At 55.7% G+C, this 19,212-nt stretch overlaps 1 protein-coding gene across 1 annotated transcript in view; it reads left to right on the top strand.

Moving 5' to 3' along the window:
- Positions 1–263: 263 nt before the first annotated feature.
- The window catches only part of KIF1C (kinesin family member 1C), a 19,255-nt gene continuing 306 nt past the window's right edge, over positions 264–19,212 (top strand). Inside the window, exons 1-22 of the mRNA XM_007457688.1 lie at positions 264–342; positions 604–736; positions 1,146–1,222; positions 1,562–1,741; positions 2,362–2,427; positions 3,161–3,339; positions 3,427–3,538; positions 3,990–4,067; positions 4,218–4,283; positions 4,375–4,450; positions 4,949–5,027; positions 5,231–5,376; positions 5,536–5,705; positions 5,816–5,895; positions 6,024–6,099; positions 10,187–10,266; positions 11,109–11,203; positions 14,413–14,496; positions 14,899–15,085; positions 15,232–15,304; positions 16,110–16,724; positions 18,316–19,212. The exon at positions 18,316–19,212 is cut by the window's right edge and continues 306 nt beyond it. Of these exons, the coding sequence (XP_007457750.1) occupies positions 631–736; positions 1,146–1,222; positions 1,562–1,741; positions 2,362–2,427; positions 3,161–3,339; positions 3,427–3,538; positions 3,990–4,067; positions 4,218–4,283; positions 4,375–4,450; positions 4,949–5,027; positions 5,231–5,376; positions 5,536–5,705; positions 5,816–5,895; positions 6,024–6,099; positions 10,187–10,266; positions 11,109–11,203; positions 14,413–14,496; positions 14,899–15,085; positions 15,232–15,304; positions 16,110–16,724; positions 18,316–18,999 (3,309 nt within the window). The 5' untranslated portion in view covers positions 264–342; positions 604–630 and the 3' untranslated portion in view covers positions 19,000–19,212. The remainder of the gene's footprint in view (positions 343–603; positions 737–1,145; positions 1,223–1,561; positions 1,742–2,361; positions 2,428–3,160; positions 3,340–3,426; positions 3,539–3,989; positions 4,068–4,217; positions 4,284–4,374; positions 4,451–4,948; positions 5,028–5,230; positions 5,377–5,535; positions 5,706–5,815; positions 5,896–6,023; positions 6,100–10,186; positions 10,267–11,108; positions 11,204–14,412; positions 14,497–14,898; positions 15,086–15,231; positions 15,305–16,109; positions 16,725–18,315) is intronic.

The following is a 19,212-nucleotide window of genomic DNA, read 5'->3' as shown; positions in this document are numbered from 1 at the left end:
TCTCTCTTCTCTCTCTGAACGTTCAGTGCACTTGTGAGTGACGAGGAATAAAAATATCACTGTCCCTGCCCTTGGATTCACATTGCATTCGACCACTCCAGAGGAACAGCCATCTTCACCTTTCCTAACATTACCCCCCACCCCTTGTCCTCCAACCCTGGGACCCCAGACACACCTCTGGAGCCACGGGTGCCTCCTAACCACTCTTCCCCCGCAACCAGGGTTTCCCCTACAGCCCCAGCTGGCGTGGCCAGGCCCCCAGTGTAGGATGGGGCTCCTCCTACGAGGGCCGGTGGCAGCCAGAACTGATACAGCCCCCCTGGTCTGGGGCCAGGACACCAGGTAACTCTGGGGTGACATCCCAGGTCCCTGCCTGCTGGGAAAAGGCTGGGGAGAGAGGCAGGAACACCTCCTGGAGTCCCTGAGGAGAGTGCCATTGGGGAGGAAGGCCAAGGAACAGAAACTGGGTCCTTGAGGGGCTGGGTAGCCGGGTAAGGGGGTGTGGAGAGACTGGTTCCTGGGAGTAGTTGGGAGGCAATGTCTGGGTCCCCCAGGCATTGCCTCCCAACAGCTCTGACCTCCTCTTCTATCTCTGTCCTCCAGCTGAGGAGGGTGGGAGTATCTGGAGCCATGGCTGGCGCCTCGGTGAAAGTGGCAGTGAGGGTTCGGCCCTTCAACGCCCGTGAGACCAGCCAGGATGCCAAGTGTGTGGTCAGCATGCAGGGCAGCACCACCTGTGAGTGAGTCCCAGGGGCCCATCTGGGCACAGGCAGGGCAGCCCGGGCCCACTGTACGGGCCAGTCCTGGCGGGCCGAACCAGGAGGAGGGCTGTGCTGGGCACGGAGCAGGTGCTAATTGTAAGGAAGGAGGCTGGGGCAGGCTGGCCTTTCCGTGCTCCCAGTCCCTGGGAGGGGGAATGTTGGCCTGGAGCCCTCCATTGCCCAATCCAGGGAGGCAGCCGGGAGGGGGGCGGGTCCTGGGAAGCCAAAATTAGCTTTGGTGGCTGGAGGGGGTGGGGAGTATTAAAGGGGAGAGATGAACTAGGATAGAGGTGGGGAGTGGGATGCCCGGCTTCTGAGGGCTTGTGGGGAGTGGGCAGCGGTCGGGAGTACCTGACCTTGGCCTTCGTTCCTTTGCTTTCTCAGCCATCACCAATCCCAGACAGAGCAAGGATGCCCCCAAAAGCTTCACTTTCGATTACTCCTACTGGTCACACACTTCGGTGAGGTTGTTAGGTTGGGGGAAGAGCTAAGCAAAGAGGGACGGGGGATTCAGGTCCTGGGGAGGGAGCATTGCTGGGAAATAGGACCTCCAGGGAACTGGTTGGGAGGACCAGGACCCTTGGGTGGGGGTGGGTAGGACCCTGAACTTGTGACTAGGACCAGGAAGGGGGAGGCAGAATCCCTGGGATAATTTAGGGCTGGCAGGAGACTAGATAGGATCCTCAGGGATGATTAGGACCGTGATCGGGGTGGGGGCACACAAGACCTTTGGGCACCTAGATACCAAGGACACAGTCATCTAGGGTTCCTGCTGTCTTTCTTGCCCCCCTTTTACCTAGGCCGAGGACCCCCAGTTTGCATCTCAGCAACAGGTGTATCGGGATATTGGAGAAGAGATGCTGCTCCATGCCTTTGAAGGCTACAACGTGTGCATCTTTGCCTATGGGCAGACGGGGGCTGGGAAATCCTACACCATGATGGGGCGGCAGGAGCCAGGGCAGCAGGGCATCGTGCCCCAGGTACACTCGGGGCCTGTCAGGGCGGCCAGGGCTGAAGCATCTTCAGCTGCCCCTAGGCTGGGTTCTAAGCATTGTGAAGCAGAGACCTGGCTCTCTGAGGTTGTTAGTAATAGGGAAGGTGATGGGAGATGAGGTTGGCTCCAACCTGGACATCAGGGCCGTGAAGGCTTAGTGAGAACAGCCACACCTTTGGCGGCAGAGCGCCCAGGGTTTGAACCTCGTTTCTACCACTTGCTGCTGTCTTACCTTGTCTCGTAATTACTTGTGAGTGCAGTTCCCATGTAGGCTTGTGTACCGTAGTCAAGGTGTTTACTGTAGGAAAAGCTAGTTGTGGATAACTGAGAGTTGACCATAATCTCTCTGACTGCAGCCTAGTGACCTTGCATACAGGCTCTGGGCTTGCATTTTGGCTCACTGAATACTAGCCTGTGACCCTGGGCAAGTGTGAACCTCTCAGAGGTTGCTTTCCCATCTGTAAAATGGGAACGATCCCATCCCTCCCTTGGGGCTGTGGTAAGGGTTAAACAGGGTCACTTGAGACCTGGCCTGGCCTGGGTGCTGGGCGCCACAGGTGTGCCATGAACAGCAGCATCTTTGTGCTTCTCTGTGTCCCCCTCCAGCTCTGTGAGGACCTCTTCTCTCGTGTTAGTAAGAACCAGAGCGCTCAGCTATCCTATTCTGTGGAGGTAAGCCCAGGTCTTGGGAGGAGGCTGGGAGGGGAGCCACAGTGTCCCCTGGGTGGGGAGGAGGTGAGCACAGCGATTAAGACCAAGTGCAGTCTCTGGAGTCAGGCAGCCTGGGATCTGCTCTAGGCTTTACCAGTTAGTAACTGTGGCTTTGGGCAAATGACTTCTCTCTCGGCTCCTGAGCGTGTTTATCTGAAATGATAATGATCAGGGGTCCCCTTCTAGGGTTGTTGGAAAGCTCAGTAAGCTTGCACATGTAAAATGCTTAGCAACACATAGTAAACACTCAGTGTAGGTTACCTGTATTGTATCCAGTGGAGTTCAGGTTAAGTTTCCCATTGGGTATGGTTGTTAGCTTTTATACTTTTTAAAAAAATTTATTTATTTATTATTTATCTTTGGCTGCATTGGGTCTTTGTTGCTGCGCGCGGCTTTTTCTAGTTGCATCGAGCGGGAGCTATTCTTCATTGCGGTGCACAGGCTTCTCGTTGCAGTGGCTTCTCTTGTTGAGGAGCTCGGGCTCTAGGCACGCGGGCTTCAGTAGTTGTGGCTCATGGGCTCCAGAGCGCAGGCTCAGTAGTTGTGGCACACGGGCTTAGTTGCTCTGCGGCATGGGGGATCTTCCTGGACCAGGGCTCGAACCCGTGTCCCCTGCATTGGCAGGCGGATTCTTAACCACTGCGCCACCAGGGAAGCCCACCTTTATTACTTTTTATTTGCTTCTCCCACTCAGGTGAGCTACATGGAGATCTACTGTGAGAGGGTACGAGACCTCTTGAACCCCAAGAGTCGGGGCTCTCTGAGGGTCCGAGAGCACCCCATCCTGGGCCCCTACGTGCAGGACCTGTCTAAATTGGCTGTGACCTCTTATGCAGACATTGCTGACCTCATGGACTGTGGAAATAAAGCACGGTGAGGCAGGCTGATGGGGCGGAGGGCAAGGGAGACGGGGTTAGGAAGATGAGGGGCCGGACCCACTGACCATTCCCTTCCCCCCAGGACTGTGGCCGCCACCAACATGAATGAGACCAGCAGCCGTTCCCACGCCGTCTTCACCATTGTCTTCACACAGCGCTGCCACGATCAGCTCACTGGACTGGACTCAGAGAAAGTAGGCCCCCCCCTCCACCTGCTGCAACCCCATCCCACCTGGTAACAGAGACAGAGATGTGATCAGCGGGCCTTGCGTCCTTCCTCCCTGTCCAGGCTTGGTTGAGTGCCTCCTCTGAGCTTCCACAGCCCCCCGTGCTTCCCCTATCAGATCAGTGGGATAGTCTCCTTTTGCATGTTTGTTCTTCTAGCTAGGCTCCTTGGGGCAGGTCTTGGAGCCCACTGTGTGCCTTGTCCCGGCACACAGTGGGCATGCGAATATCTGTGATTGAATAAATGAAGAAAAGGACAACTAACCAAACCCTCACTGTCATCTTATGTATCCCCCTTCCATCCCCCACTCCTGGCTTTCTCCATCCCTTGCCAACTGCCTAGTCCCCTTGCTGGGTGTTCCCTTGATATGCCTGCCCCGCACTGACCCAGTCACCTGCTGTCTCTTTCCTCTGACCCAGGTCAGTAAGATCAGTTTGGTGGACCTTGCTGGCAGTGAGCGGGCTGACTCCTCAGGAGCCCGGGGCATGCGCCTGAAGGTGAGGGGCTTGGGAGGGTTGGACAGGGCAGTGTTGGGGGCTGTGTGCAGTGGTCTCAAATCATAATCTGGGACTCTGGCTGTGGGGGGAGTGGGGGAAGGGGATCGGAGTGGGAGAAGGCGGCCTCATTCCCCACGTTCCTCTTGCCAGGAAGGCGCCAACATCAATAAGTCCCTGACCACTCTAGGGAAGGTGATCTCGGCCCTTGCGGATATGGTAAGACCTGGGCGTGGGAAGAGAAGGGGCTCTGGGAAAGCGGACAAAGAGGGTGGCCCACCGTAACCCCCTTCCTCCTTCTGTCCCTCAGCAATCAAAGAAGCGGAAGTCGGATTTTATCCCTTACAGGGACTCTGTGCTCACCTGGCTGCTCAAGGAGAATCTGGGTGAGGGGCTTCTCCTCTCTGTCTCTCTATGCCGACCCTGCCACCAGTCCTGCCAACCCCCTTTTGATACCAGTCCCATTGACACCCCTGGAACCTCAAATCCTCCAGTGGTCCGTTGACTCTCTCCCTGATCCCCAGGGGCATCCTTTGAAGGTGTCCTGATGCTGGGATCAAGGCACACCCTCCCTGCCGAGCCAAGAGCCTCACTGACTTGGCTCCCCATGACGGCTCTCTGACCTCACACCCACCTTTGACTTCATCCTCCGCCCACTGATCGCTGATTGTTCCACAGATGTCTGATGTCTCCCTGACCTCACCCCCATTTCCTCTGACCACCAGATTTCACGATTAGCTCCACAACTCTTAGCTTTACCGTACCTTGGACAGTGACCCTATTGGACCCCTGCCTGAGCAATGAGGCCCCCCTGACCCTGTGACCCAGTCTGACTTTTCTTAGGACCCTGCCCAGCTCAAGCTTTCCCCTCCTTTCATTCATAGGTGGGAATTCACGCACAGCAATGATTGCAGCCCTGAGCCCCGCAGACATCAATTACGAGGAGACTCTTAGCACCCTCAGGTGGGGCTCTAGTAGGGGTGGGGTGGGACACGAAAAGTGCCAGGAGCTCAGCGGCTGGTAGCTCAGGACCCTCCCCATGAGATAGGGTTGACCCTCAGCTCTACTGCACTATGATGAAACCTGGGAGGGAGAGGGAATCAGGCAGCAGACCAAGGTCACCCGTGTTTAGGCCTCACCGGTCCCACTCCTCCCTCCTCATCCAGGTATGCCGACCGCACCAAGCAGATTCGCTGCAATGCCATCATCAACGAGGACCCTAATGCCCGGCTGATCCGCGAGCTGCAGGAGGAGGTGGCCCGGCTGCGCGAACTGCTGATGGCCCAGGGGCTCTCTGCCTCTGCCCTGGGAGGTGGGACTCTGGGAGGGTCAGCTCAGGGAGGCTCCTTGGCCCAGCTCATCCCTCCTTATTTGCCTTTGCCCAGGCAAAGGTCCCCTGTGAGACCTTCTCTGTTTCCGATCAGTTCCATCTTTCCTTGGCTTCCTTCTTTTACCTTCTTCTCCCTCCTAGGCCTGAAGGTGGATGAGGGGAGTCCCGGAGGTGCTCTGCCAGCTGTATCGTCTCCCTCTGCCCCAGCTTCGCCCTCGTCCCCTGCAGCACACAACGGGGAGCTGGAGCCATCGTTCTCCCCCAGTGCCGAGCCCCAGATTGGGCCTGAGGAGGCCATGGAGAGACTGCAGGTGGGAAGCTGGAGCTGGCAAGGGGTGGGGCTCTGGGGGCTGCTGGGAAGCACCCTCTGGGAGGTGCTTGTCCCAGACTGTCCTGATGCCTGCCCGTCTTGTGCCCCCAGGAGACAGAGAAGATTATAGCTGAGCTGAATGAGACCTGGGAGGAGAAGCTACGTAAGACGGAGGCCTTGAGGATGGAGAGGTGTGAGGGTGGGGCCAACAGCTGGAGCCCTGGAAGGAGTGAGGTGGGGAGGGAAGGTCAGGCCCTGCAGGGGAGGGGTTCGTGGGTACCGATGACAAGACCAATATCTGCCTCTCCTTTGCCTACAGAGAAGCGTTGCTGGCTGAGATGGGGGTGGCTGTCCGGGAAGATGGGGGAACCGTGGGCGTCTTCTCTCCAAAGAAGGTGAGTGAGGAGGCCTCAGAGACTCTGGATGCTGAAAGAAGAGGGTTGGGGTGGCAGGGTCATGAGTTCTAACTCTGATCTCAGGTCTCTGAATTGTCCCTCCATCACCTCTGTCCCCACTCCTGCTCCTCCCCTCTCTGTTGTCCGGCCGTCCCTGTCTTCTCCCTCCATCTAGGGACCACAGGATGCCAGGGTCCCTGCCCTTAGGGGGATTTCAACAGCTGCTTAGAATCTAGGTATTTATAAACAGACACCCACACACGTGCGTCTATGAGTTCATGCGTAGAATGTGTCTCTGGATTCATAAGAAACTGGTTATGGTGGTTACCCCAGGGGGAAGGGAGAGGACCCTGGGAGATTGCAGGTTGGTTGGGATAGCGACTTGTCCACCGTGTACACTTCTGTATCATTTGGATTTTGTAACCTGTGTATGTGTTAGCTATTCAAAAACAAGCAAACATGCAAAAAAACCTAAAAAGTACGTTTCGAAAGGATAACTTGGGAAGACAAGACTGTAAAAGGAATAGAAGAGTAAGCACTAACGTGTAGGATGTTGCTTGTAAACGCGGCGAGAGGTTTAAAGGTGGAAGCGTCAGTGCGGCCTGGAGGTGTATGGAAACTGGTTTCCTGGAGAAGGTGGTTTGGAAAGTGGAGGCTGAAAGATGGACGGGGGGGCGTGGTAGAGAGCAGAGAGAACATCGGGCCGAGCAAATGTGGGGTATTGTCGGCCGAGTGGGGCGCACCAGCACCTGTCACGTGCCCGCTGTGTAGTAAGCGCTCAGTAAGGCTTTGTGGAGAGGAAGGAAGGAAAGAAGCAGGGCAGGAGTGATCAGGCTCAGTTGGAGGCAGGAATGGTATTCAAAACCTTTAGCAACCAGCACAGCACGGGGACCAACCAGTCAGAGTGGACGCTGGCTTCCGATGGCCAGCACAGCTGTAGCGGTGCACACTGGTGAAGCGGTGATGCAGAGGCCAGTTTGGGCAAAGCAGGAACTTCCAGTCCCAGCCCGGAAATGGAGCCAGCCATGCCTGTCAGGGCTGTGGTATGAAGCATCATAGGATCAGGCTCTAAGTGAGATACACCTCTTCCAGGCAGTGGGTTACTGGAAGGAGACCCCTCCGATTTTCATACGGATAAGGTGTCTGGGTGACTGAGCAAGCAGGGACCATTGAACAGGGATCCAGACAGAGGAGAGGGGTTAGCCTGGCCTGAGGCACAGCCAGGGGCGAGAGAGCTGTCGGTGGGTGATTGAGGGTGGCAGGCAGGGCTGAGGGGTCAGGTCCGGGGCTGGGCACCCAGGGCTTTGGGATCCCCCAGAGGCACACATCTGGGAGGAGGGACTGCAGGGGGCTCTCAGCATGGCTTGCCAGCCACCTGGGGGTGCCAGGCACTTGTGGAGCTTCTGCCGCAGCTGCAGGGCTAGGGAAAGGTAGAAAGGTATGGACAGGCTGATGGATGGGTTTTTCTTTCCTGGAGAGGCTCACACTGTGCAAGGTGCCACCTGCTAGAGCTTGGGACCAACAGGAGGGGCTTCTGTTCTGTTTTGTTCTTAGTTGTTCTTGTAAAGGTGGCACGCCCCACCGGGAACGTTTACTTCATACAGTGAGGTGCAGAGGAAATCTCCTTCCTTCCCACCCTCGGGTTCCCCTCCCAGAGGCGAGTCCTGTTGCTGGCTCCTGATGTATTCTTCTAGAGGTAGTCTCTGCACGTACAGGCGTGTGTTATAATCATCCACGTACGCACGCACGCACACATCGCCCCTCTTTGCCGTGGTGCTGGTTCCATACTTGACATGTTACTTTTTCACATATCAGTGTATCGCAGTTCTGTCCGTTTTTTTTTCCCCACAGTGTCGGAATATTCTATTGTATAGACGTAGAATAATTTTTTTTAACCAGCTTCCTACTGATGGACATTTAGGTCGTTTCCCATTCTTTGATACTATAAACAAATGTTACAGAAGATAGTCTTACTAATGGTCTGCTGTCTGTAGAACATATTCCTAGAAGTGGAGATTTGGGGTCCACCAGTAGCCAGGTAAAACTTTGATCTCTTTTGCCAGCGTGCCTCCAGAGATTTTAACCATGCCCACTTATACTCCCAAGAGCATCACACAAGACAGCCCGTGTTCTCTCATCCTCTTCAACTTCTTGATCTTTGCCCATCTGATGGGTAAAAAAAAAAGCGTCTTAGGGGAGGTAACTTCTGCATTTTCTCCAGGTGGTGAGAATGAACCCATTCTCGTAAGTTTAAAAGTCATGTGGATTTCAGAGAGAAAGCTGTTAGTCTCACAGGAGAAACGGGTTTGGTGGGGGTGACTCCAGCCTAGGAAATGTCGAGTGGAGAATTGGGTCCTTGGGGCAGAAGCTCCAGTTTGTCCTGGAGAGAGCCAAGGGCCTTAGTGAGAGCCCCTTCTTTCCTGAGACCTCGCCACCAGGCCTAAGGACTTCCTAAGTCAGTAATTTTCAAACCTGGCTCGGAACTTCCTTCACAGGAAATGGGGAGGGGGCGGGCAGGACTAGACTCTGGGTCCCCTGCCCCCACCTCGGCCTGAGCAGCTCTCTGCTTATCTGCTTGACGTGTTAGGCTTCTAGGTAAGGTTTCCTGTGAACAAAGGGTTCCAGGGCTGAATAAAGATTGAAAAACACTGCCCTAAATCATGTCCCCTCTCCCGAGGGATAGATCGCTTTCTGCTTCCAGGACCCATCCGTGTTTGCCATTCCCAAGCAGGCCTGACACTGCAGTGTCAGGAGGGGCGTGGTCATCCCTCAGGAGAAGAGAACGTGTTGCAGAGTCATCGTTGGAGGGGCCGACGCACAGATACACAATGCATCCACCGCGGACGTAGCCTTGGGCTTCCTGTTCAGGGGGCTCCCAGAGAAAGATGGGGTCTTGACTGCTGGCTGTCTTCCCCTACACCCTGTGCTCCCTGGCCTCCGTGCCTTTGTTGAGACTCCTCTTTCACCTGGAACACTCTTCCTTCTTCATGTCCACGTCCTCCTCATCAGCAGAGACCAGCTCCCATACTGCCTTTTGCATGAAGCTCCCCTGACCCCCCTGAGCTCCCATTGGTCTTCATTTTATTCATTTTTGTGTATGAGCCCCTCCCAGGATACAGTGGGATGAATGAATGAATGAATGAATGAGCTAAGTGAGGGCGTGAAAAGTTCAGGAAGTCTATTATGAGGCATGTGTTTCTTACCTGCAATGGTGTTTCCACCACAAGTCTTATCTCCTCAAGTTGGCTCTGATTTCCTGACCAACAGGGCAGCAGCCTCTGGGTGTGACTCATCTCTGTCCTGCCGGGCACCTCAGTGGGGTCTTGCACATAGAAAGGCCACGGTATATCCTTGTGGAACAGAGGCAGGGGATCTTGTGTTCGGGTGGAAGGCCTGGGAAAGCTTTGTGGAAAAAGTGGCATTTGAGACCTTGAGGGATGGGAAGTGAATGATTTTGACAGGTGGGGGTGGGGCCAGGAGGGAGGCTGTTGCAGGCGAGGGGATAGGCAGGGATGAGCCCGGCTTTTTGGAGTGAGTGCTCAGAGCCCACTGGGTGCGAGCACAGAAGGGGAGAGGGGGCCCCCCGCAAAGGGGCTTGGATAAGTGGGCTGGGGCCCTGCCCTGGAGGACGCCCAGGAGTACCGGCATAAAAAGCAGACTCAGGTCAGGCAGGCATGCGGTGCGTGGGCTGGAGAGGTCTGAGCAGTCCCCTCTCGAAAGTGGCAAGATATATTTTGAGGGAAGAAGTGATGAGCCCTGGGGCCAGAGGGAATACAGGGAAAGCAGAGAGAGGGCAGGTGGCTTCTAAGGTTTCGGGTCAGGGAGACTGGTGTGTCCAGGTGCCTCTGAAGAAATGGGGCCTGGGGAGGGGCCGGAAGGGTGGGGGCATCTTGTGTGCAGGGAGAGGGTGGGTCAGGCTGCCCCGAAGGCATTGGGGTGAGTGGGAGCAGGGGGTGGGAGAGCTCGCCCTCCGAGTGAGGGGGAGGGGCGCAGCGGGGAGCCTGCAGGGATGTCTGCCAAGCGCCTTCCCTCCCTCTTGGCCGCACCCCTGGCGGCTCTCCCCTGACTGCCGCCCCTTCCCCCTCAGACTCCACACCTGGTGAACCTGAATGAAGACCCCCTGATGTCTGAATGTCTGCTCTACCACATCAAAGATGGTGTCACCAGGTAGCGTTTGCTCGGCCAGTGGGGCAGCCTCTCCTTTTAGGGTGTGGTTGCAGAGGAAGGGCCACACTGGCGACTCCCTTCTCTAATGATCTCCTGGGGACACCCCACGTCTCAGGACAGCTCCTCTGCAGCCCTGTTAGCTCCAGGCTTCCTGAGAACTTGCTGAGCCTGCCTCCACCCACTGCTTTGGTGTGGGTGACACCCCTCCTGGGACCAAACCAACCCAGCGCTGGTGGGGATAGGTCCTGATCTGCTGGGGCAGAGAGTGGGTGGGAGCTTGGACCGCTGCGTTCTTGGCCCCCAGCACCACTGCCTGGGCATCGCTTAGTGGGACCCTCCCTTGGGGTGGGAGAGAGAAGGGAAACAACCCTGGCCCCATGCTGTTGAGGGCAGTGCCCACATGACAGGTAACTTCACTGGCTAATGCTAATGAACCCCTGGGGCTCAGCGCCTCCAAGGTCACCTCCTGGAGTTAAAGGGGTGAGGGTGCTCCTTCCTCTCCTGACACAGGCTCTTCAACTGTCCTTGGTGATCATGGGAAGGATGCAGGAACCAAGGCTGAGGGCACCCACCCCACTCCAGGTTCCCTTCCCCCTTTGCTGTATAACAGTGAGGATGTGGGCTTTGGAGCCAGGCAGATCTGGGCTCACATCCCAGTTTCACCACTGCCGGGCTGCATGACCTTGGGCAAGCTACTTACCTCTCTGAGCCTCAGCTTCCTCATCTGTGAAATGGGAATAATTATACTTGGCTTACTGAGTTGGTTGAACTTGTGTTCAGAAGGGGCTTGGTGTATGTATGACTGGCACATGCTCAGAAAATGTTGGCCATTGCTTCCCCAGGGTCGGCCAGGTCGATGTGGACATCAAGCTGACTGGGCAGTTCATTCGGGAGCAACACTGTCTGTTCCGGAGCATCCCTCAGCCAGACGGAGAAGGTAATGGCTAAGGGGGCGAGACTGGAGTGACCAGACAGAGACAGATCCCTCCCTGAATACCGAGCCCTGGCTCGGGCCCTGGGAGCGCAGCCGCCATGTGACAGGATGTCTCCTCGCCCTGAGAGGGGGCTTCGAACTCCTGGTCAGCAGTGGGGGCCTTGCTATCTGCACCTGCCCTCAGGGTGCAGACTCTTGTTATGAGCTGGGAGTGGTGAGGGTCCCCAAGGCAGAAACAGAAGACTGTGGCTTCAGAGGGTGAGGTTTTGGGAAGAGGAGATCCTGCCCTCTTCCTCGATTTTTTAGCCTCAGATAGCACCCTGGTCATTTTTTATGAAAACCTGTAGGTTTTTCAGTGGGATATCTGAATTTATCTCTGAAAACGTGATTATCTATGTAGCTATGACTACAAAAGTTTCAGGCAGTTAGTCAGCCCATGTCTCCCTGTGGTTCCAAAACTTTCAGAGGTTTTTAGCTGTTTTTGGCCACAGCAGCAAAAGCTTTTAGGAATCACAAGCCCTCAGGGTGTATGTAGTAGTCTGTCTGACAGGTAACAAAACAATGTTCATGGTTAAGTACCACTTAGGGTATATTCTGAGGTCACTGTTTTGTTCTGGTTGGGTCTTTTTTTAATGTTTATTTATTTATTTGGTTGCGTCAGGTCTTAGTTGTGGCAGGTGGTCTCCTTAGTTGCGGCACGTGGGCTCCTTAGTTGCGGCAGGCGGGCTCCTTAGTTGTGGCTCAAGGGCTCCTTTAGTTGTGGCTCACCAGCTCCTTAGTTGTGGCACATGGACTCCTTAGTTGCAGCAGGCGGCTCCTTAGTTGTGGCTCGTGAGCTCCTTAGTTGCGGCTCGCCGTCTCCTTAGTTGTGGCATGCAAACTCTTAGTTGCGGCACGTGGGATCTAGTTCCTGGACCAGGCATCGAACCCGGGTCCCCTGCATTGGGAGCGTGGAGTCTTAACCACTGCACCACCAGGGAAGTCCAGGTCATTTTTTTTTTTTAATGGACTGATTTGGGTTCAGTTGTGCCCAAGTGAAGTTAAGCTCTGGGAAGTGAGTCGGGCAGGGAGGTTGGCCATGTCACACCTGAGCTCTCCCTCACCTGGAGCCCGTGCTATGTGCCTCAGGTCTGATGCTTCTGGGGGACAGGAGACAGGGCACCCGTGGTCAGCGTGTGTCTTAAAATAAGAAAAGATGCTCTCGTGTGGCCTGCAGCTCAGGTTGAAGACCTGCCCGGTGGACTTCAGTTCCATTTTCTGGTCAGTGGATTAATGCAGTTGTTCTGGTCTCGTTCAAGTCCCTAGCGGCAGCAAACGCTTCCGGCCCTGTGGGCTGCGAGCTATTGAATCCATTCAGCCCAGTGAGTTACTGCCGAGTTCCTGTTCTGCAGTTCCCTCAAGCCATGTACTGGGGTGATACCAAAACCACACAAGGCCTGTGGAGGCAGCCCACCCTCGGGAGCTCAGGGTGTGTTTGGGGAGGTGACAGGCCCGAATAGGTTACGTCACAGTGGAAGCAGCAGATGGTTCTGTGCCCCAAATGATGGGGGCTGTATAAAGGGTTAGTCCATTTGGGCCTTTAAGATTTAATACTTGACCAAAGACGCCTAGAAGAGCAGGCAGCACGGATAGAGGTGTGAACACAGAAAAATAGTTATTACTTACCATCTACTTTGTGCCTTTGCATTTTCGCATGTAGCTCACAGGTGAGGGAGCTGAGGTTCCCAGGGGTTAGGGAATTTGCCCGAGACTCCACAGCTAGAAGATGGCAGAACTGGATTGGGATGCAGCATGGCAGACTCTAGGGCCTGTGCTCTAGAGTCCTGGGCTGCCTCGGTTCAGATCGCTGTGGGTTCCTGTGGGTTCTCACCTGGTTCCATTTCCCTCCATAGCAACTATCTCCGCCCAACCCTGACTTTAGATTACTTGCTCAATTACTTGTTTATCATCTTTCTTACCAAGTGGAAGTGATCTCTGTAAGAGCAGGCATTTTGGTTTTTATCTCTTCTGTATTTCCAGGACCTACAATAGTGCCTGACATATTATAGGGGTGCAATATATTTGTGGAGTGGATGGATGAATTTGGGGCGTGGTGGGAAATAAGGGCGGGAATAGACTGGTACCCTTCTAGTCACCTCGTACTCTTCTCTGCCACCTTCTTGCATTGCTGGTCACCGACGTGGTGATGCTTTAGCTCTGTCTGACATCTTCTCCATCGTTTCTGCCCCTTCGTCCAAGTTTCCCTTTGAGCATCAGCTCAGGAGTTACCACTTTCCCATAATCATTTCCAGTCCTCTGGCCCTAAGCCGAGTTACTCTTTGCTATTTTTGTACTCCTACAGCGTCCATAGGCTCGTCTCTGCCTTACGTTACCATTCATTCTGGTTTCTCTGTTCCTTGTAAGGTAAATAAGAACTCTCTTTCCCACATCACTTTATTTGAGCCTTTCAGCCACTCTGCAAAGAAAGACTTTGTTATCCCATTTTATACCTCACAGAAATCGGGTGACTTGTTTAATGTCCCTCAGCTAAGGAGTCATAGAGTCTGGGTCTTTGGAATACGGGGGCCCCTCTGTGACAACGGGGCACTGGTCCTCAAGGACAGGGAACTGCCTCAGGCATCCTCATGTCCCAGCAAGCAGCAGGCTTGGTGATTCGTACAAGGAGCACCTTGAGAGATGTTTGGGTTGGGTTGGCTTTATCTCCTCCCGTCAAAATAGTGATCTTGACTGAAGATAGTTGACTGTGGCTTAAGAAGATTAGTTAGGTCTCAGTGTGCAAGATGCATCAGACAGAAGTGGGGCTAGGAGCCTGCTGGAGGAATCCAGACCTGGCCAGTAGCCGTGTTGTTTGGGAAGGAAGGAGTGGTCATCTGGAAGGCAGAAAAGACAGGGCCTGCCGACCAGCTGGACCTGCAAGGCCACGCCCTCTGAGGATTCCGGGCTTGCTAAGCCGCTGCTGGGGAGGATGGCAGAGGGTGAGAAGGGAGCCCCCTCAGAGGCTCCTGGGAACTGTAGCTGGGGCTCTAACCCTCCTTCTGCTCTTCCTTTCCCGTGCTGCCTGCCACCAGAGGGGCCATGGCACCCCTGACAGGTACTGGGTGGTGGGACTGGGGATGTATGTGTGTTTTGGGGGGAATGCAGGGTGGGAATCTGTGACCATACCCCTCCCCGCCCAGGGCCTGATCACTCCCTCTTCTCTCTCCCTGCCTCAGTGGTGGTCACCCTGGAGCCTTGTGAAGGAGCCGAGACCTACGTCAATGGGAAACTTGTGACTGAGCCCGTGGTGCTGAAGTCAGGTAGGGGAGGGGGCAGTGAGGGTCCTGGGCCCTGGCTGTGCGAGGAGGAGCTTCTTGAGTGACTCCTGGGCAGGACCCAGAAACAAATAGGAAACAGCGTGGGAATGTGAAGACGGAACTGGGAAGGGAAGAGAGAGGGAGTCAGGTTTTGGTTTGTCTCGCTGCCTCAGGGCAACAGGAAGAGGATGCCAAGCTCCTGATTTCCTTTGGCTGTCAGGGACAGGGCGGTTCCTGGGGCCAGCTAGGGGAGCCTCAGCTCCAGCCGCTCTTGGATTTGGGGTGATGGGAGAGATTGTGTTGGGGCTCCTGGGATTTGTGGGCAAGGCCCTGTGTACCTCGGGCATGCGGAGGGGTGTGCTGCCGTGGGCGAGTGAGTCCACTTCTCCATCCTCCTATCTCCAGGGAATAGGATTGTGATGGGCAAGAACCATGTTTTCCGCTTCAATCACCCGGAGCAGGCGCGGCTAGAGCGGGAGCGAGGGGTCCCCCCGCCCCCAGGACCGCCCTTCGAGCCCGTCGACTGGAACTTTGCCCAGAAGGAACTGCTGGAGCAGCAAGGCATTGACATCAAGCTGGAGATGGAAAAGAGGTGCGTGGGGAGGGTGCTTGCGCCCCAGGGCCCTGCTGACCATCCCTCCCAGGTGCCCAGCCCCCAGCACCCTCCTGTTGTCAGATGCCCTATGGAGGTGGCTCCAGAACCTCACAGCTCTTCCTCCCCTCCTCACCCAATCCCAGGCTGCAGGATCTGGAGAACCAGTACCGAAAAGAAAAGGAGGAGGCTGATCTTCTGTTGGAGCAGCAGCGGCTGGTGAGGGGCTGGCCAGGGGTGCGGTGGGGCAGGCAGAGGCGGGAGGTGGGCTGGTGGGCACTGGAGCAGCCGGCCTGGCAGAGCTTCAGCCTGACTCTGAGTTTGGTCACCCTGCCTGAGCCAGAGTGGGGAGTGGGCCCGGGGCTAGGGGGTAGAGGTGGCATCTAGGAGGAGACAGGAGAGAAATGTGACCCAGGGAGGAGCCCATGCAGGGAACTAGGGTTCCTCCCAGGTGACTGGGGCTTCCTGGACTCTAGCTGAACCTGTGCCACCTTTATGATTTTTACCAAATCCAAGTGCCGCCCGTGTTGTTATTTACTTAAGATTGTTCTTTGGGGACTTCCCTGGTGGTCCAGTGGTTAAGACTCCATGCTCCCAATGCAGGGGGCCTGGGTTCGATCCCTGATCAGGGAACTAGATCCCGCATGCCGCAAATAAGACCCGGCGCAGCCAACCAAATAAATCAATAAATAAATATTTAAAAAAAAAAAAAGATTGTTCTTTGAATGGACTTAATTTTAAATCTTTAACCGCCTCCTGAGCGATATATACACACAAAACCCATACTTGGTATGGCTACAGCTAATACTCACTTTCTCTGTGCCACACGCTCTGAGCACATTAATCCTCAAAACGTATCTGTGAGGAGGTACCATCATTACCTCCACTGTACAGACGAGCAGAGGTTAAGCCGTGCACCCAGCACCGAGCCACTCTGACCACGGTGTTTCCATGTCGCTGGGACACATGGCTCTGGGGTACCCTTAGCCCTCTCCCCGTCTGTCTTCCCTCTCTGTGGCCCCAGTACGCGGACTCTGACAGCGGGGACGACTCCGACAAGCGCTCCTGCGAAGAGAGCTGGCGGCTCATCTCGTCCTTGCGCGAGCAGCTGCCGCCCACCACGGTCCAGACTATCGTCAAGCGCTGCGGCCTGCCCAGTAGCGGCAAGCGCAGGGCGCCCCGCAGGGTGTACCAGATCCCCCAGCGACGGCGGCTGCAGGGCAAAGACCCCCGCTGGGCCACCATGGCCGACCTGAAGATGCAGGCAGTGAAGGAGATCTGCTACGAGGTAGCCCTGGCCGACTTCCGCCATGGGCGGGCCGAGATCGAGGCCCTGGCTGCCCTCAAGATGCGGGAGCTGTGCCGCACCTACGGCAAGCCTGAGGGGCCCGGGGATGCCTGGAGGGCCGTGGCCCGGGATGTCTGGGACACGGTGGGCGAGGAGGAAGGCAGCGGAGGTGGAGGTGGTGGCAGTGAGGAGGGAGCCCGCGGCGCAGAGGTGGAGGACCTCCGGGCTCACATCGACAAGCTCACGGGGATCCTGCAGGAGGTGAAGCTGCAGAACAGCAGCAAGGACCGCGAGCTGCAGGCCCTGAGGGACCGCATGCTTCGCATGGAGAGGGTCATCCCCCTGACCCAGGTAGGATGGGCCCTGCCCGGCTTTTCCCCGCCTGCATCTCTCCCCTGTAGCAACCTGAACCTCCCACCTCAGAGTCCAGCCTCCTTCCTCCTCTTCCTTTAAAAAATCGTATCGAAGTTTAACACAGCATAGTTTGTGAATCACCTGCCTGACAATCACCAGGGCACTAACTAAAAATGCAGATTCCTGGGTTCTGCCCCAGACCTACTGAATCAGCATCTTTGGGGACACATCTGCATTTATAATAAGTACCCCGGGTGGTTCTGAAATACAATGAAGTTTGAGAACCACTGATATAAAGGGTACAGTCCTTAAGTTACCACTTAATGAGTGTTCCCATAGGTGACCGCTCTTAGAACCACCCCTCTCCTGGGTGACCCTTCCTTTACTCTGGTAGCCGCTGTGCTGAGCACTTCTCCTGTGTCACCGTGTAAACCTTCACAGTGGCCCTGCGAGTGGGAGTGTTATCACCTACCTGTTTTCCATGTATTCACTCAACAAGTAAATAGTTGAGTGTTTACTGTGTGCCAGGCATCGTGCTAGCTACTGGGGTTACTCACAACAGACAGAATTTCTGCCGTGCTCCCGCTTGCCTTCTAAAGGGGGATGACAGGCAGCCAGTCATAACAGCAGTCATGGTGTTGAAGGCTTACAGCTCCAAATGCAGCTCTTACCCCTCTCCTCACTCTCCCCTCTCTAGACCCTTGGGCTTCCTTGCTGTTCCTTGAACTTGCTGGGTGCGCTCCTGCTTCAAGGCCTTTGCACCTGCTGTTCCTTCTGCCCAGAACGCCCTTCCCTCTCAGAGCCATAGAGCTCGTCCCGCAGTTCCTTCGGGTGTTCCCTAAAATGGTAACTTCTCCGTGAATCTCTTCCTGTCCTTTCACTGCATCTACCCCCACCCTGGCCTCCTGTCCTTTTTCTTGCTCTGGTCTTTTCCATGTGAATATATATTTTTATATGTGTATAAAATATATACATATATACACATTTATATAAAATATATAACATGGTACTTACATATAATGTAAATAATACATATTAAGTAACTTAAAATACATATATTTATATTTAACATTTTATGGAAGTACAGCTTATGTACCATACTATATATTTTTCTTATTTATTTATCAACTGTGTCCATCCACTAAAATGATGGCAGGTATTTTTCTTCCCTCTTTGTTGACTGCTGTATCCCCGGGGCACATCATTTATTCAGCAGTATTTGCTGAGTGCCCACTAGGTGAGGCATGGTAGAATTTCTCAGGTAATCTTACAACAGCCCTATGTGATAGGTACTGTCATTGTTGATGTCATCTTACATGTGAGGATACTGAGGCACAGAAGCTATAAGCCGGAGATCCAGACCCACAGCTAGGAGGTGGCACACCTGGACTGCGTCGGCTACCCGACTCTGGGTCCAGGGTCCTAAACCAGTGTCCCTCCAGCTTCCTCGTCCCCATGCCTCTCTCTCTCAGAACCCCGGACGTCCAGCTGCTCCAGGGCCTTCCAGCTTGTCCTCCCGAATCTGCACGTCCTCAGGACTCCACTCTCCTCACGTGCCCCCTTTTCTCTCACCCCCTCTCCCTCTCAGGATCACGAGGATGAGAATGAAGAAGCCGGTGAGGCCACGTGGGCTCAGCCCCAAGGGTCTGAGGCAGCAGAGCAGGAAGCCCCCAGTGACCGAGCACCTCCCACGCGGCCCTCCTCGCCGCCCCTGTCGAGCTGGGAGCGGGTGTCGAGGCTGATGGAGGAGGACCCCGCCTTCCGTCGGGGGCGCCTTCGCTGGCTCAAGCAGGAGCAGCTGCGGCTGCAGGGACTGCAGGGCTCCGGGGGCCGGGGCGGAGGGCTGCGCAGACCCCCCGCCCGCTTCGTGCCCCCTCACGACTGCAAGCTGCGCTTCCCCTTCAAGAGCAACCCCCAGCACCGCGAGTCCTGGCCGGGGGCGGGGGCCGGGGAGTCCCCAGCGCCACCCCAGACCCCTGAGGAGCTCACCCCCTCTCTGGCCACCCCTGCCCGCAGGCCCCCAAGTCCCCGCAGGTCCCACCGTCCACGCAGGAATTCCCTGGACGGAGGGGGCCGGTCCCGGGGAGGGGGTTCTGCACAGCCGGAACCCCAGCACTTCCAGCCCAAAAAGCACAACTATTATCCCCAGCAGCCCCAACCATACCCAGCCCAGAGGCCCGCAGGGCCCCGCTACCCCCCATACACTACGCCCCCGCGGATGAGACGGCAGCGCTCAGCCCCTGACCTCAAGGAGAGTGGGGCGGCCGTGTGAGCCCCGCATCTTGGGCAGAGAGGTCCTGGCGGAGCCCCTCGCTGGGAGGAGATGCTGCTTCCCCAGAAGCCCTGGGGCAGGAGGCCCTAGAGACCAGAGAGAAGGTCCGAGTAGGTGATAGAAGATGTAGGGGTAACTGGGCCGGAGGCTGAGGGAGGAAGGAAGAGGGCACGGAGCTGCCAGGAGCGAACCAAAGTGAAGGAGAGCGACGGG

This window comes from Lipotes vexillifer, unplaced genomic scaffold (genome assembly GCF_000442215.2).
Source record: "Lipotes vexillifer unplaced genomic scaffold, Lipotes_vexillifer_v1.1 scaffold611, whole genome shotgun sequence".
NCBI lineage: Eukaryota > Metazoa > Chordata > Mammalia > Artiodactyla > Lipotidae > Lipotes > Lipotes vexillifer.
This window is presented reverse-complemented; position numbering and strand designations above follow the sequence as displayed.